Source organism: Oryx dammah, unplaced genomic scaffold (genome assembly GCF_014754425.2).
Source record: "Oryx dammah isolate SB20612 unplaced genomic scaffold, SCBI_Odam_1.1 HiC_scaffold_1, whole genome shotgun sequence".
Classification (NCBI taxonomy): Eukaryota; Metazoa; Chordata; class Mammalia; order Artiodactyla; family Bovidae; genus Oryx; species Oryx dammah.
The window spans coordinates 52,633,245-52,652,096 of record NW_024070185.1 but is presented as its reverse complement, the minus strand read 5'-3'; the positions used below and the strand labels follow the sequence as shown (position 1 = coordinate 52,652,096).

The window sequence follows — 18,852 nt, the reverse complement described above, 5'->3', positions numbered from 1 at the left end:
AGTTATTTTGACAATATTGATTTTCCAATCCAAGAACTTGGTATATCTTTCCATCTCTTTATATGGTCTTTGATTTCTTTCATCAGTGTCTTATAGTTTTCAAAGTATAGGTCTTTTGCTTCCTTAGGTAGATTCATTCCTAGATATTTTATTTTTTTGATGTAATGGTAAATGGGACTTTTCCTTGATTTCTCTTTCTGATTTTTTGTTGTTAATGTATATGAATGCAAGAGATGTCTGTGTATTAATTTTATAGCCTGCAATATTACTGAATTCATTGATGAGCTCCAGCAGTTTTCTGATAGCATCTTTAGGATTTTTCATGTATAGAATCATGTCATCTGCAAACAGTGACAGTCTTACTTCTTTTCCAATTTGGATTCCTTTTATTTCTTTTTCTTCTCCGATTGCCATGTATAATTCCTTATTTTCACTGACTTTTGAGTTTATCTGATGACTATGATTTAATAATTATATTTGTGAAACCAACGTTACAGGCAGAAGAAACTGAGGTTTTTTTCCTAATCTTAACTTTTTTTTTTTTAATTTATTTATTTATTTTTAATTTTTACTTTACAATTCTGTATTGGTTTTGGCATAGATTGACATCTTAACTTTAAACAGTAAACACTGCATCATGAGAATAGTATGAAATAGCAACTTAAAAGGAGCAGTTCATTTAATGACAACGATTATTCCTATAGAACAGGAAGTGAAAGATAATACGAAAGAAAAAAGATCAGGGAGATATTCACCCACCAACTTTGTAAGTTTGGTTTCTAAGTTAAATTCATTAGCATGAATTTAATCAATTGTTTTATATGTTACAAACTTCTAGAATAGAGGCAGCAATAATGTAACTAATGTAAATATTAGTCTTATAATAAATATAATTTGGAGGAAAAAAGAACATGTTTTAAAATTATTTGCACAAGTGACGAGAAACAGAAAAGATGTAACAGTTCACAGAAAATGAAATCATAAAGGAAGGTATGAATGCAAGCTGAGTGTGAACAAGGAATATAAAAAGTCATTCTTTACTTCTCAAAAAAGGAATTAGAGTATTACATTTGCTAATTTTATAACTAATGTATAGAATTACATTATTGTAAAGTATAAGTAAAAAGCTGAACTTGCCAAATGTTTCCTCCCAAGGCTTCTGGGAATGAATGATGAATAAAGCAGAAGTGAAGGTGAAATGATGCAATGCAAAAAAGTATCAAAAGCAATTAGGAAGATCATATGTAACTTGCTGTTATTATTGGGTTCATAGCTAAGTGCCCCGGGTCAAACAGATTTACCTCATTTCTCTTGGGTGAAGCATTTTACATCAGGAGAATTTACCTTTTTATTCCCTGAAATGTACTGCTAGCCATGTCTATGATGCCTCCAGTTGGCCTTGTCACTGCTCCAACTAAACCTTTCCCAACACCTTTAAAGAAACCAGTTGCTCCTTCTTTCTGAGCTCCTGGAAAGAAAAAAGACAGAGTTTTTGACAACTGGATTAAGAATAAAAAAGGAATCAATTCATGAAATATATATATCATCCAAAAGAATTATTATACTCACCTTTGATTGGTTTTGTAACAATTCCTGTTATGCCAGTTACAAAACCCTAGAGGAAAAGCACAAATGAAAATTTACAATAATTTAATGTGATACTTTGAAGAACCAAGTCTGGCTTACAAAAGAAATACAGAACGCTGCTTTCTAGATGCTACCAGAATTAATGTATTTCCTACATATTTTATTTAAACAGAGTATTTTAAAGGCTACTGACATATTTTTTTATATATGACAACCCCACTGCTCCTCTAACATCCAAATAATATTTGAGTGAATGCGCAAGTTTTCTATTTCCTTTCTCATAGAATGTGGCTTTAAAAGATATTCCTCAAAAGTTCACAACTATGGGAAATTTCTTACAGAAACTAAGCCTTTTCCTCCACGAGTGATGCCTTCTCTAAGACCAGCTGGTTGCTTATTCATGGCTTCTCTTCTCTTCTGTTGATAGTCTTCATCCATAGTCATAGCTGCCACCCCTTTAGCCATAGCACTGGTGATTTTGGAGGCAGCACCAGCTAGTCCACCTGGCAAAATTATAAGACCTTTAGTAAAAACCAAACATTTCCTTACTTTCTAGCATAATGATCCTTGGTGGGCATTCTTTCTTACCAACAGCTCCACCAACTAGTGCTTTCAGTCCTAGTGCCATTCCTTCCACAAACTCTTCAGGACCCTGGATGGCTCCCTAAAGGGTCAAAATATAATAACAGTAAATAAAGTTACTGTTACTTTTAAAGGTAAAAATTTTTAAAAATATACAATGAAGGTAGTTGTGACAGAAAGAATAAAGATGTCCTAGAGAAACTGACATCAGAAGAAAACTTCGCATTAACAGAACGCTCAGATATTTATGACTTTCGAAGTACAAAGGATAAAGTGCTGGAAGTTGATCCAAACTTAGAAAGGAATATGATTATTCACCAAAGTATACAAAAGATGCTTACATGGATTATAAGCTATATATGAGAAGGTAATCACAAACTACTCTTGAAAATTTTTCAGAAAAATAAAAACACTTTAATTCTTAGTATTTCTAACGTTTTAGATTACAGTGTACAAAATAAATATCAAATGTATTTTATTTTTCATTATCCTCTATGTTTAAAAGTCAAAGTGGGAGAGTTTTGAATGTTTAGACAGGAATGTTTTAAGGGACATAGATAGATTGGCCACCAATTTCTGCCACTGAATATGAAGACTGCTTCGCATACTGTCAGCTTACGTGGTTATTTTTACTGTCACACACCACTGTGCAAAGCAAGACTGCATGTCCATGGGTATCTTGATTCTACTATAGTGTAAACTTTATCCACTTTTAATATTCCAACAGATCACTTAAAATTTGGTATTTCTTAGTAAAGTCTTAAGTTTTGAAGGAAAAGGTAAACAGTTCTTCCAAGATTTTGCAAAACCTCTTACCATTGTTTCAAAATTATGTCCTTTCGTTGTTTTAAAAAATCTATTTACACCTACAATTCAAATTAACAATTGGGATGCACCGAAGTATAGTTCATTTACAATGTGTTGGTTACCAGTATACACTGAAGTGATTCAGTTATATATACTTGTGTGTGTGTGTATATACTTCTTCATACTCTTCCCATTATGGTTTTTTACAGGATATTGAATAAACTTCCCTGTGATATATACAGTAGGACCTTGCTGATCATCTGTTTTATATAGCAACTTATATCTGCTAAAGGAATGAATTATTTATTCAAAAGGATTAGTGTGATATATTGTACAAGATTAACTATGTTACCTGGTAAGGTTCATAAAAAAATGCTTCTACACCTTCAGAAAATTCTCTTATCAAGCCAAAGGGATTTCCCAAAACATCAAGTCCAAGAATGAGTACATACATCTGTTTAATGGCCTAAAAATGAAATATAAACATTAGTCAAATCAGATAATTGAGTTAATATTTTTTTCCTTACATTTAGTACATATATCTAGTTTTTTTTCAGGCTAACATTCTCACCAGCAATTTCAAACTATCCCATATCACCTATTCATCACTAGTCTTAATTTAAAAAAGCAATTTGGTATTAGAATATTAGAAGTAATATGACTCTATTTAAATAGAGTTTTAGAATATTCAAAATACTTTCACTTTTACAACTATGTGTGACAGTTGTTATTACTGCCACCATTTTATAGACTACAGAAGCACACAGGTCAAATGATGCTGAGTCATATAAACAGTGAAACTGAGATCCAAACCCAGATTTCTTTCTTTTTTAAAAAAATTTATTTAATTGGAGGCTAATTACTTTACAGTACTGTAGCAGTTTTTGCCACACATTGACATTAATCAGCCACAGGTGTACATCTGTCCCCCTGTCCCAAACCCTCCTCCCTCCTTATCCCATCCCCCTGGGCTGTCCCAGTGGACTGGCTTTGAATGCTGTTTCATGCATCAAACTTGGACTGGTCATCTATTTCACATATGGCAATACATATGTTTCAATGCTATTCTCTCAAATCATCCCACCCTTGCCTTCTCCCACAGAGTCCAAAAGTCTGTTCTTTATATCTGTGTCTCTTTTGCTGTCTTGCATAAGGGTCATGCTTACCATCTTTCTAAATTCTATATATATGCATTAATATACTATATTGGTGTTTTTCTTTCTGACTTATTTCACTCTGTATAATAGGTGCCAGTTTCATCCACCTCATTAGAACTGACTCAAATGCGTTCCTTTTTATAGCTGAGTAATATTCCATTGTATATATGTACCACAACTTTCTTATCCATTCATCTGCCAATGGACATCTAAGTTGCTTCCATATCCTAGCTATTGTCAACAGTGCTGCAACGAACACTGGGGTTCAGTTCTGGTTCTCTTGGTGTATATGCCTAGCAGTGGCATTGCTGAGACATATGGCAGTTCTATTTCCAGTTTTTTAAGGAATCTCCACACTGTTCTCCATAATGTAAACCCAGATTTCTTAAGTCATGCTCAGTGATCTGTCCACCATACAACAGTTATCCTAGTGCTCTGTCAGTTATACCATAAAATATAGGACTCCTTAGAGATGGAGAAAAATCCAATAAATATCTAGCTTGACTAAACAACTTAATTACATTAAAAATATCCTGTGTTCAGTTACTCACTGATAAAGAGTTCCCCTTGACCTATTTTTTTTAAGTAAGTGAAGTAAGTTACTCAGTTAATTATTATTTAAAAATTTTTATCTAGTTCACACTGATCCAGGAAGATTTCTGTCAAAGACTAAAAGTAAAGGTAAAATCTGAAATGGTAGTTGGGCTTAATTTCTTTCCACAACCCTGAGGAGAAAAACCAAGTTCTAAAATTTTGAAAATGGCTATTCATTTACTTGCCAAATCTAAATTATATATTACATATGTGGTTTCACTATTTTATATCAGTCTGTCCCTCTGTAAAATAATCTCAGACAAACCTGCTTTGAATAGTGTCTTATTACTTCAGACTGTAGTTCAGCTGTTGTATGGAACTGATAATTGAGTTCAAAAAATGCTAGCCTAAAAAGAAAACACAACAAAAAACACATAAAAATGCATATGGGTCTCACTCATGAACATGAACTTCATTTCTCAATTCTGTCCTACTATGGCCTACACAGAAAATGCTTGATTCACTGAGATAAATAGAAGTTGCTCAAGAATGGCCAAGATTCAATTGCTGCAGGTTTTCCCTGATTAGCTGACAGCTGAAGAATCACCCTAAGTTTGTGTGTGTGTGCTCCGTCATGTCCGACTCCTTGCAACTCCATGGACTATGGCCCACCAGACTCCTCTGTCCATAGGATTTTTCTGGCAAGAATACTAGCAGGTTGCCATTTCCTCCTCCAGAGGATCTTCCCAACCCAGAGATTAAACCCACATCTCCTCCCTAGGCAGAGGGATTCTTTATCACTGAGCCACATGGGAGCCCTCACCATCATTTTATTTATAACCTGTTCACAGCATATACCTGGATCCACTAGTTGGGAAGTTTTATGCTAAGGCTACAGTCCATGGGGTCACAAAGAGTCGGACATAACTGAGTGACTAACACTTCCTTTCCTTCATGCTAAGGACAGGACAGGAGCAAGATTAGAAATCTCATCCAGTTTTTCATGTCTGCAAACCTATGTTTTTTAATTTGACTATTTCCTAACTTTTATCTGGATTTACAGTTACCTCTTTGGACTCACTGATTCTTACTACTATTCTTAATAATAGTTCTAGGTGCTATCTGCAAAGGTCATTCTCATCTATAGACTCCACTCAGACTCTGAGTCTCTGATCAGATACTCCAATAGCTTACATTATGACTCATTAAAGTATAAATTCTTGACTGTACCATTTAAACAGATTCTTTCATTTCTGCTATCATAGTATTTATTTTCTCCTAGTTATATATGCTTTAAAGAGTCTTGATACCATAGGACTTAAAGTAACATCTTTAAAAGCACTACACATCACATCTTTGAGTATATACATCTTCTTGGGGATCCTTGCTTAAGTAAAAAAGGCATTATATAACACACAAACTTGCATGGCCTCTTTCTTTTTTCTTTTTTTGACCCTGCCATGTGTATGGAATCTCTGGACCAGGATTCAAACCCTCTCCCTCTACAGTAGGAGCTTGGAGTTTTTACCACTGGACCACCAGGGAAGTCTCTGTCCCTCTGAATTAAGGAAATTATTTAATAATTACTCTACTATTTAATAGTTAAGGCAATATATTAAATTATATTTAGCCTATGATCTGCAATGTAATTTATATACTTTTTTACTTATGAAATTTTAAAGTAAATATAAAAATGGACTTTTTGTCAATATAAGGATTTGGATTGTGAACATACTTAAAAACTACATCTTGTACATCTGTGAGAGTGGCACCAATACTCTTCAGCAAAAGATTTAAAGAACGAACTGCCATCTGTCCTTCATGCTGTTCTGAATCTTTTGCTTCTTCACCGCCTGAACTCAGTGAAACACTTAAATGCAACTAAAGAGATAAAGAGATAAATATTTAAAGCACTTTCTCATAATAACTCTTTAAATGCAATCTCATTCTAAATTTACTATACCATACATAAGATTTCAAATAACCTAGATATTAATTTTATTATAATTAATAAGTGGAATGTTAAAGGATTTTAAAATCTAAACAGCACCTTTAAAAATTTTAAATCCAACAATGTAATGTATGTTATTTAGCTAAATCCAATTCTTTGGTAAACCTAGGAAAATATTAATCTTTATAAATTTTTAATAACAGTAACAATCTAGAAGTTGAAGTTGTTGAAAATAACTCAAATATCTCCAAAATTTCTCCAAGTTGAATGTTTCAACTATTAGAATTAAGTTATCATGGTGAAAGAAAGTGAAGTAGCTCAGTCGTGCCCGACTCTTTGTAACCCCATGGGCTGTAGCCTACCAGGCTCTTCTGTCCATGGAATTTTCCAGGCAAGAGTACTGGAGTGGGTTGCCATTTCCTTCTCCAGGGGATCTTCCCAAACCATGGGTCGAACCTGGGTCTCCAGCATTGCAAGCAGACGCTTTACCATCTGAGCCACCAGGGAAGCATGGTGAAGCCAGTTAAAGACATTTTTATATTATACGCATGTATATGTGTGTGTGTGTATGTGTGTGCGTGTACATATATATATAGTATATGCAGTGTAAGTCAGTCAGTTGTGTCTGACAGTGTGATCCCATGGACTGTAGCCCACCAGGCTCCTCTTTCCATGGGATTTCTCCGGGCAAGAATACTAGAGTGGATTACCATTCCCTTCTCCAGAGGATCTTCTGGCCCAGGGATCAAACCTCGGTTTCCTGCATTGCAGGCAGATTCTTTAGTCTTTCAGCTACAGAGAAGATCACCATGGTGTATGCAGTTATACAGCAATTTTCTTCAGATATTATGCAACTCATAGAAATTTTATGTTAAGAACTTACTTTTAGTTCCATTCAATCTTCAGTTTTTAAATCAAGGTTATTTTATAAAATTATTTGAAACTTTAATATCATATATAAAAGTTCAAAAATTATCAGTCAACACTTTGATAGTAAATGAACATAATGTTAGGTCAAATGTAAACATATAAACAAATACTATAGGTGGCTTCCACATGATAAAAGAGTATAAAAATGAATAAAAATTAAAAGTGTCATTCCTTTCTAACTTATATTTAAATGGTGAAGTTGCACAATTTATATACTATCAAAGAATGGAATTGAAGTGCTATATTCCCCTAAACTGATCAAATCAATTTGCTATTAACTAGATTACCAAGAATAATAAAAATGACTTTTATTTTCTCCTTACCTTGATAGGAGATATATGAAAGTATTCATAGAGACTGACTTGTGATGAATCTACTAATGAGACTATTTTATATTCTTCTTGGAAAGCTTCTATGTCTTTATGAAAAAGCTCAACCTATAAAGGAATATAAAATATTAAAAACTTAAGGAATATATCTGTATAAGTATTAAGCCAATACATTTACAATGGAAAAAACAAAAATGAGATTATGATAACAATTTTGTTCACAATACTATAAAAAGAATAAAACACTCAAATTTAGCAAAAAGAAGTATAAAATGTATACTCAAATGATAAAAACTCTCTTGAAAGAAAATGAAGATCTACATAAATGGAAAACATCCCATGTTCAAGGGTTGGAAGACTTAATACTGTTAAGATGTACCTCTTCCAAGTTGATCTGTACATCCAGTGTAATCACTATCAGAACCCTACATGACTTCTCTGAAGAAGGCAAGCTGATTCTAAAATTCATATGGAACTGCAAAGGGATCCAAAATAGCCAAAACAATCTTGAAAAAGAACTAAATACCAATATTCATACTTCTCAATTTCAAAATTTACTGATGTTAGACTCTTAATTATATCATATATAAAAATTAACTGAATATGAATGAAACACCTAATTTTAAGAACTTAAAAGTTTAAAATGCTTAGAACACAGGGCTAAATCTTTTAACCTTGGATTTGGCAAAGGAGTCTTAGAAATGACACTAAATACATGAGCAACAAAAGAAAAAATATTTTGGACTTCAATAACATCAAAAGCTTTTGTGCTTCAAAAGACAAATAGAAAGTAAAACACAACATAAAGAATTAGAGAAAATATTTGCAAATCATATATCAGAAATGGATGGGGCTTGCATTCAAAATACATAAAGAACTTTGACAATTCAATTAAAAAACAAACCCATTAAATAACAGGCAAAAAATTTGAACAGACATTTCTCCATTGCAGATATGCAAGTACTCAATTAACAAATTACCAAATCAAAAGTATTCAACATCATTACTCATTAGATAAATGCAAATCAAAACCATAGTGATATATACTACTTCACACCTACTAGGATAGCTTGAATTAAAAGGACAGACAATAACAAGTAAGTATTAGTGAGATCTGTTGAAATCAGAATCTTCATTTATTCTGCTGAAGAGTATAAAATGCAGTAACTATGGACAATTGTCTAGAAGTCTTGAAATTATTAAACAAAGCTACCAACTTCCTAGCAATTTCACTCCTAGGTAAATACCCAAGAGAACTGAAAACATATGTCCACATAAAAACTTGTACAAAAATACTCACAGCAGCATTATTCATAATAGCCAAATTGTACAAACAACCCTAATGTCTACTAACTGATGAATGGATAAACAAAACGTGGTGTTTTATCTATACAGCAGAATATTACTTGGCCATAAAAAGGAATCTGATACATGCTACAACATGGATGAACCTCGAAAGCATTATGCTAAATCAAAGGAAACACATCAAAAAACATTATATAGTATATGATTCCATTTATACTAAATATCTATAATAAGAAAATCCATAGACAGAAAGTACATTAGTGTTTGCATAACGCTAAGGCAGTTTTCTTTCGGGGGTGAAGAAAATGTTCTAGAATAGGTGGTGATAGTTGCATAATTCTGAATATACTAAAAACTACTAAACCATACAATTTAATTGGGTAAAATGTATAGTATGTGAACTATAGCTCGATGAACTATTAGAAGGAAAAAAGGTATAATTTCCTTGTCTTTATCTGTGTACAACTGACCCTTGAACAACAGAGATTTGAAGTACAAGGATCTACTTATACATGTTCCCTTCCCCCTACCCCACACTAAATACTACAGTACTATACAATCCTCAGTTGTGTGACTCCTTGGATGCAGACTCTTGGATACAGAGGAACTATGTATGCATAGGGCCAAATATACATTATACACAGATTTTCAACTGAGAACAGGGTTGGTGCCCATCACCCCCACATTGTTCAAAGGTAAACTAGTTTGTGTTATCTTCAAAATTCTTTCTAAAAGAACGGCTGAAAAATAAAACATCTCTTATCCACCTAACAATTGTAATTTTATCATCTTTCTATTAGTTACAAAGAACATATTATATTTATTTTCCTTATCCCTTTTCTCATCAAATATCCTGGTCATATCCAAACTTCTAAATTATCAATCAACACAAAAGTAACACAGGAAAATAAAATAGGAAGAAATAAGTGATGTAAACATGACTGATTATCTTCTTCCTCTTTTACTGGCTTAAAACTTTTCCTCTTATTTGCTACCTCATCTTCAAAAGGTTAGCTGTCTTGCTTCCAACTTCTATAATTTGAGTATGTGATTTCCACCAACATAGAACCATGGTGCCAGAATAAATTTTTTTTACTTTTTAAAAACACATTAATACATTTAAGAATGTATAATGTTATCATTGTTTTCTAAAGTCCCCCTCTTTCCCTAATTCTTCCAATCAATACTACTGTTTTAAGTCTCACCTCTGTTTTTTCAGTGACTTCAGCTGGTGTCATAAGTTCTGATACAGCATAGACAAATCCAAGATCTAACCTGAGATCCATTTCTTGGATTAACACTTTGAAATACCTATAATAGCAAGGTCAACAAGGTAAAACATTTAAAAATTATCGATTAACTGAATTAACAAAATTATAAAAGAAAAAATATAAGACACATATTAAACATTGACACTTAGGACTTTCTAGGTGAATGGATTAAAAACATAATGGCAACACTGTTCATAATAGAAACAAACTCAAAATGTGAAAATGCCTACAAAGAGAAAATTTATAAGTAAACTGGCACAAAGTAACACAAGGAAATATGACATACAAGTGATAATAAATAAACTCTAGCTATATACAACAAAGTAAATTAATTTTAGTAAAAATTTGAATAAAAAAAGCAAGTCCAAGGCATATATTTACAGTTTGAAAAAAATTTAATTAGCAGAACTTTTGGCAAAGTAAGAAGCATAATGTTTAGCTACACATAAATAATAAACCAGTATTTTTAAAAGGGAATAAAAACAGTATTTATCTTGGTGATACAGTGGAGGAAACAAGAATTATGGGAGTGATACATAGATGGATGCTACTGTCAATGTTCTGTTTTTTGAAATGGGTGGTGACTGAATTTGAATATACTATTTTCTTTCTTGTTTATAAAACAGTATGCAGTAATAATAAACAACAGAGAAAATAAAAAAGAAAGTAATAAAAAGCATATAATTTAGAAATGACTTATTAATATTATGTATAATTCATTTGAAGTCTTCTGCCTTCTCAAGATTATGAAATAATTGATTTTTTCTATGATCTTTCTAATTTAACATTTTACACTTAAATCTTTGACTCATCCAAAATTTATTTAAGAGTACAATTAACTCATATTTAAACAAAACTGTGCTTTAAATGCACACAAAATGAACATATTAAGACACTTACTTAATACGTGATATCTGCGAATGTCCTGCAGATCTCATGACAATACTGACATCAGTAAAGGGTTTTGGTGCTGTAAAGGTTAACAAATATGATTAATCTAATGATGCTTTAAATAAAAGATAAGCATTTTCTTGTAATTTAATACACATCACAATGGACACTTAAATTATGTATTAAATCATGAGTATGAATTAAAATTACTGCTATTTGTAAGATCTACCACAGTCTTAATTTCAGACTGCAGGATTGTTTTTTTTTAATTATCTGTATTCACTGTTAGGTTAACTGAACCTTTACATCAGTGATTTTAAACCAGAGGTATACATTAGAATTATCAGGACAACTTTGTGAAAACAGATTTCACGGTCTTATCCCCTTATTCAAAGGTTCTAGTGGCTTTTAAATTAGGAATTTACAAATTTGTAATCTTTTAAAGAAATTAATATCTCTAAAAATTATATATACATTTCTAATCAATCGTTTTTTTAGTATTCACTCAGTTTTATTCAAGTTAGTTGAGGACTTCCTGGTCTTTTTTCAGGCCATTGAATTTTCCAATGATCCTATAGAAACTAAACTTGAGAGTGGTTTCACTTCATACTTTTATAGTAAAATAAATCAAACAGCTAATACAACCATTTTTATGGCAATTTAAAAATAGAAACAAACCTGAATCCAAGGTGACGGACTTGGGCGGTTTAATGGGATAAAACACAAATGGAAATATAGCACCATGTATTTGGTTTTGGATCTAAGAAACAAACAGGTCAGAATATTAATATGTTAATTATAGAATCTGACTAGAATAACAAAATTTAAGGAGAAGGCATCAAACACTCTAGTCCAACAAACTACAGACAAAACAGACTGTGGGAATACATTGATTGTATTTCCATATTTCTTTAGGATATGATTTGAATATCTTTTCAAACTTACCTGTATTCTATAAATTTGAATTCTAAACGATGACTGATGTGCAGATGTGCTATATTCTACTTTTAATGCTGGCAGATAATTTCTTCTTATAGCTGTCACATGTGGCTGCAGAATTTTCATGTCAGTAGCACCAGGTGTGAAGCGAACCTGAAAAATATGCCCACCGCCAACAAAAAAGACCCCACAGAATTTCTCTTTATTAATTGACTAAACTTAGAAATCTGTACCAAAAAACTTTTATGATATTAATTTAAATAGTAGGCTAAATATTTGATAAGGTTTTGATTGAGATCTTTATATCCCATACACATACAACTCACAAATATTCATATAATATTCACAAAATATTCTTATACTCCTGGTAACTTGATTTTATCACTTTTATATAACTATAAATTTTTTACTTTATTTCTTTAACTTTTACTTCACTAAAATTCATCAAAAAATAAAGCAATATAAGAAAAATAACTTTAAAAATAAAGCAAAATAACTTAGATCATCAGCACTTAAAAAAGTCTGAATCTTAAGACAGAGAACTATTCCTTTAAAATAGTCTATATAAAGTACGTATAATAAGATTCATTGTTTTGTAAGCAAACTTGTCTTTCCTTAAAAATGAACTCGTGGTTCATCTAATTATAACAGAAATGAAAACTTCATATCAATACTTAAAAATATTACCAGAATGTTAGTGTCCAACTCAATAACCTTCTCTTCTGACGGTGAAGATTCAGCATATTCCTTAAATTCCTTCTCTAATTTCTCAGTGTGCTTTACACTCATTGGCTTCCATCTTGCCTTCTTCTTGGGCTTTGTCTCCCAAACCACATCAGAACTTATATATGAAAGCAAAAATCATGGTACTAATTTATAAACAATTTCATTTTAACTGGTTTATTACACGAATTATAAAACCGTCTGAATTTTTGCAATATCTCTAGTTGTAAGCAAACACATTATAAGTTTAAAAACATGAATTCATTCAACCAATACTTATTAAACTCTTATTCAGGCACTAGTCTAGGTGGCAGCAATATTATTAGGGAAAGTTTCTGCCATTTTGGAACCTTCTTTTACCTGAGGAGAGACAGACTGACACTAAACAGTAAATTAGCATATTTTAATAAATTAGGAGGTAAAAATGGCTTTTGAAAGAAGGAAAAGCAGATAGGTTAAGGAGGATCTGGAGTACTGGGATATGCAAAGTGGAGGGGGTTGCAGTATCAAAATAGAATGGTCAATGGAGGTGTCATTAAGAAGGTGAGATTTCAACAGCCTTAAAGAAGATGGGGTAGTTATCCAGCGGACATTTCCGGTAGAGAGACAAGCTAGAGCAAAGACTCCAAGGCAGAGCATGCCACAGCACAAGAAGAGGAAGGGGGCCTGGTATGCTTGGAATACATTAAGAGTAGAAGATGAAGTAAGATAGATAAAGAGAGGCGAAACAATGTAAAGCCTTGAGGATACGGTAAAGACTGAGTTTTATTCTGAGATGAGAACCCACTGAATGATTATGAGAAGATAATCAGCAATACGATCTGACTTAAGGGTTAAGAATAAACTGTGTGATGGGATGGGAAGCAAGGAAGAAAAATAAAGGATGAAGACTAGGACAGGAAAACTTGTTAGGAATGTAATGCAGTAAGCCAGGAGAAAAATGGTGATGGTTCTGCCTAGGGTGGTAAGACTGAAGCGTTCCAAAGTGGTCAGAGTCTATGTGTGTTTTGAAGCAAGATCCAAAACAATATTTTCAGATGGATTAGAGGGGGTAAGGTTAAACAAATTAGGGGTAAGATAAAGAAATCAAAGATGATTCCAAAGATTTTGACATGAGCAACTAGAAGAATGTAGTTGTCATTAACTCCAGTAGGAAAGCAGGTTTTGATAGAAAGAGGAAGGAGTTTGGTTTTACATACTATAAAGCTTAAGAAGTCTCTTAGATACCTAAGCAGAGATATCATGTAAGTAGCTGGACAGACAAGTCTGTCCAGAACTCAGAACAAAAATCTAGCTGAAGATACACTTCAAGAAGTTTTCTGCATATATACGGTATTTGAAATCATAAAACTGAAACAGAAGAGAAGTGGACTCAGGTTTGAGAGCCTCAAGATACCCAATATTAAGCAGTTGAGAAAATGACAAGGCACCAAGAAGTGAGACTAAGAATGCTGGAACAGAAAGAAAAACCAAGACAGTGAGTTATCCTGGAAGTAAAGTCAAAGAAACTGGGTCAAGGAGGGATTTGTGTAGAATGTTAGAATGTTATAAACTTAAGCAACATGAAGACTGGTAATTGTACAATGCACCTGGGAAAACAGGTCTCTGGTGAGCTTATCAAGACCAGCTTTATGGTACACTGAAAGCAAAAGCCTGTTCAGAACAGTTAAAGAAAAAAATGGGTAAAAAAAAGAACTGGAGAGAGTGAAAATATTGTTTGAAATAGATAATACTTCTAATGAGTTCAGCTATAAAGTAAAGCAAAGAAATATGCAGTAGGTAGCAGGGAAAGTAGGTTCAAGAGAATTTTTTTTAGTTGAAAGATATTAAACTTATTGGGACAATTCAATAGGGAGCCAAAAATTATTGAAGTAGGACAGAGAAAGAAGAGGATTGCTAGGTCAGTGTCTCAAGAGGCAAGAGTGAACGAGATATAGTGCAAAAGAAGAAAACTATGTTTAAATAGGAGCACATACAATATATCTATGATAAGTGGGAAGTGTGTTGCTGCAATATATAGGTAAAAAATACTGGTGCATAGGAAGCTGAGATGTTGGGAGTGGGTCTTTGGAAGTTCCTTTTTGACTGCGTCAGTTTACTTGGAGAAATAAGACTCAAGGCATTGAGCTGAGAGACAATGGGATTTTAAAAGAGGCAAAATGTGAAATGGGCTTCCCTTGTGGCTCAGCTGGTAAAGAATCCCCCTGCAATGCAGGAGACCTGGGTTAGAGCCGTAGGTTGGGAAGATGCCCTGAAGAAGGGAAAGGCTACCAACTCCATTATTCTGGCCTGGAGAATTCCACGAACTGTATAATCCATGGGATCGCAAAGAGTCTGGCTCAGTGATAAACAATCTGCTTGCCAATGCTAGAGACTTTAAGATGTGGGTTCAATCCCTGGGTTGGGAAGATCCTTGGGGAGGAAATGGCAACCTGCTGCAGTATTCTTGACTGGAAAATTCCATGGATAGAGGAACCTGGCAAGCTACAGTCCATGGGGTCTCAAAAGAGTCTGATAGGACACATGCATGCCAAGTGTGAAATAGTAATCTAGGAGAGAGAGTGAATGGAACAAATCTTATTTACTAAAAAACCACTGAAAGACTTACACACAGAATTTAAAAATCTACCCACATTCTGGGACCTCCCTGGTGGTCCAGTAGTTAAGACTCCATGCTTTCACTGCAGGGGATGCAGGTTTGATCTTTGGTCAGGTAATTAAGATACTGCATGCCATGCCACATAGCAAAAACAAACACACACAAAGGTGGGAGAAGAGGCTTCTGAACAGCTTCCAGTTTCCACACCTCAAAAAAAAATCTATCCACATTCTAAAATCACTTCACTCATTCTGTTTAAGTATGTAAATTATTTAATTTTACTCATTCTAAAATTTCTTGTTCTCTTTCTTCTAAAATTTATGTTCTCTTAATAAACAGAAAGATAGAAATCATGTATCAATTCCCTTTGCATTCACAACATTTAGCATAGGAGACAGCACATTAGGTTTCACAGGCTTAAAATCTGTTGTCTATTTGAACTTTCTATTTCAGCAATAAAATATTTTTTTGAGAACAATAAAAATTTCTAAGAAAACAGTTTTAACATGCTTATTTATTGATTTGGCTGCACTGCTTGGCACACAGGTTCTTAGTTCTCTGACCAGGGATCGAATCTGTGCCCCTCCAATGGAAGCGCTGAATACTAACCACTAGACTGCCCAGGAATTTCTTTAATATGCCTTTTTAAATGGCATAGTTACCATTCAAGAAGTCAGAGACATTTCTAGACAAATTTACATAGAAAAATGAATTCAAATCTGTATCATAAACCTTTATATATCTGAGAGTTTAATTCAAGGGATTAAAACATTATCCTTGTTATACAAACTGGAATCTAGCAACAGTCTCAGATTAGGGCAGTACTGCGAGAGTAGGACTGTGAAGAAAGCTGAGTGCCAAAGAATTGATGCTTTTGAACTGTGGTGTTGGAGAAGACTCTTGAGAGTTCCTTGGACTGCAAGGAGATCCAACCAGTCCATTCTGAAGGAGATCAGCCCTGGGTGTTCTTTGGAAGGGATGATGCTAAAGCTGAAACTCCAGTACTTTGGCTACCTCATGCGAAGAGTTGACACATTGGAAAAGACTCTGATGCTGTGAGGGCTTGGGGGCAGGAGGAGAAGGGGACGACAGAGGATGAGATGGCTGGATGGCATCACCGACTCAATGGATGTGAGTCTGAGTGAACTCCGGGAGATGGTGACAGACAGGGAGGCCTGGTGTACTGCGATTCATGGGGTTGCAAAGAGTCGGACACAACTGAGTGACTGAACTGAACTGACTGAACTGATAAAAATACTAATTTCAAGTAGTTACGTACAGAAACATTAAGTGCATAAAGGAAAGAAGAGTTTTACTGGTGATGACTTATGTGGGAAATGGTAAATACAATATTACCTTATTAGACCTTAAAGTGCCAAAATCAAAGTAGAAAGTGATTAGAAAGTAAGATGGTAATTAGACTTATTGTGATCACTGTAATAAACAGAAATACTGAGTCACTATGTTATGTAACAGGAACTAACACAGCTTAGCAGATCAAACACACTTTAAAATAAACAAACTCATAGAAAAAGGTGGTAATAAACAATTAAACATTTCCTTGTGACATGTTAAAGAAAGAAAATATACTTTTAATAAGTTGAATAATTCTAATTTTCAGAGAGTTGGGAAAATAACATGATGAGAGATTTATATATCTGATTTTTGGTATATCTTTATCTTGAAAGGCAAAAAAAGTATTAAAGCACTTTTAAATTAGCATTACCTTAGATTAGTATCACTGAATAGTCAAAACAAAATTTAAACTAATTCATTTTAGACTTTACAATCACCATTCTTAATGATTAAGAACTTACACTTAAATGTATCCAAATTCTAATAATCTAACCTTGTAATGCCAATATAGGCTACTTCTTGCTTTGTATAATTGTTGACAAGAGAAATCCCAACATCTTGTAATGCCAACACAATTTCTTGCTCTGCTAACTCTGCTTTCTCACTTTCATATGTCACTTGAAATACTCTTGGATCTTCAGTGAATAAAATTATGCGTTGTAAGCCTTCAAAAAATGAAACTAAATAAATGGTCTTTTTTCCCAAATTTATAGGTGTCATCATATCCTGAAATAAAATCATCAAAAAAAAAAAAAGAAAATTAGGGTTTGGTCCCAACCAACATGAAATCTATATTCCACATTTGAAAAATGAGAATAGTAATGGTACCTCCTTCATAGGAATAAAATAAATTAACAATTGTGTAACATTTGGAAATTTACGTAATTCAAATTAGTTAATGAAAGTTCTGCCACAATCATTACGAAGTCAGGAAGACAGGTAAACTTTTAATATCATAGTGAAATCTAATTAGTCTTCCTTTGTAGGCTAATTAGTAACAAAGAATTTATCTTCTCTGCCTTATTACAACACTAATCAATGTGTTATGCATTAAAAGTTGTTTAGTCAGAAACTTCTATTCCTTTTCAGAGGTGAACTAAATAAGATAAAAGAATATTTGACACCCCAGTTGCATGCTCTACAAAGCACAAATACTACAGGGTTAATACTACAGAAAGACTTTATATATAAGCATTGTGCTGACAGCAGGGTCTTGAGTTTAAAATAATCAACTTCTAATAGTTAACTGTCAGCCATTAATTCCTGGTTAAGTGAACATTCTGATTAAACAAGGTATTATAATATACAGTACACATTCATGTTATAATCCACTAAAATTAAAAGTTACTATAGTCATGTTACTTACAACATTCTCTAAAATACAACACATAATACTAAAACTACATTAAGATGTAAATAAGCTAATTTCTAAGTAATTCTGAAATATTTCTAATATGTTATAATGGATTACAGGTTTATCTTTGCAAACTTCAACTATCATTGTGATATAAGTATGCAAAAGTACTTATTGAAGCTGAGGCTCCAGTAATTTGGCCACCTGATGCAAAGAGCTGACTCATTTGAAAAGACCCTGATGCTGGGAAAGATTGAAGGCAGGAGGAGGACAACAGAGGATGAGATGGCTGGATGGCATCTCCGACTCGATGGACATGAGTTTGAGTGAACTCCGGGAGTTGGTGATGCACAGGGAGGCCTGGCGTGCTGTAATCCATGGGGTCACAAAGAGTCGGACACGACTGAGTGACCGAACTGCACTGAACCAATGCAAAGGTACTAATCGACAGGTTAAATAGCTTATTATTTTTATTTTTATATTAAAATGAATTTTAAAAAATCTAATAATCATCAATTTAAAAAATAAAGTTAGGCC

The 18,852-nt window shown here is 33.3% G+C and overlaps 1 protein-coding gene across 3 annotated transcripts in view; it reads right to left on the bottom strand.

Annotated features, from left to right (window-relative positions):
- VPS13A (vacuolar protein sorting 13 homolog A) overlaps positions 1-18,852 on the bottom strand; it is a 277,384-nt gene that overhangs the window by 40,067 nt on the left and 218,465 nt on the right. For all 3 annotated transcript variants that reach the window (XM_040257403.1, XM_040257484.1, XM_040257562.1), the window contains exons 54-67: positions 17,455-17,687; positions 12,971-13,124; positions 12,290-12,436; positions 12,023-12,104; positions 11,354-11,423; positions 10,388-10,493; positions 7,872-7,985; positions 6,403-6,548; positions 4,993-5,074; positions 3,329-3,442; positions 2,176-2,251; positions 1,927-2,090; positions 1,570-1,615; positions 1,345-1,468 (exon numbers count right to left, since the gene is read on the bottom strand). In XM_040257403.1, coding sequence (XP_040113337.1) covers positions 1,345-1,468; positions 1,570-1,615; positions 1,927-2,090; positions 2,176-2,251; positions 3,329-3,442; positions 4,993-5,074; positions 6,403-6,548; positions 7,872-7,985; positions 10,388-10,493; positions 11,354-11,423; positions 12,023-12,104; positions 12,290-12,436; positions 12,971-13,124; positions 17,455-17,687 — 1,658 coding nt within the window. The remainder of the gene's footprint in view (positions 1-1,344; positions 1,469-1,569; positions 1,616-1,926; positions 2,091-2,175; positions 2,252-3,328; positions 3,443-4,992; positions 5,075-6,402; positions 6,549-7,871; positions 7,986-10,387; positions 10,494-11,353; positions 11,424-12,022; positions 12,105-12,289; positions 12,437-12,970; positions 13,125-17,454; positions 17,688-18,852) is intronic.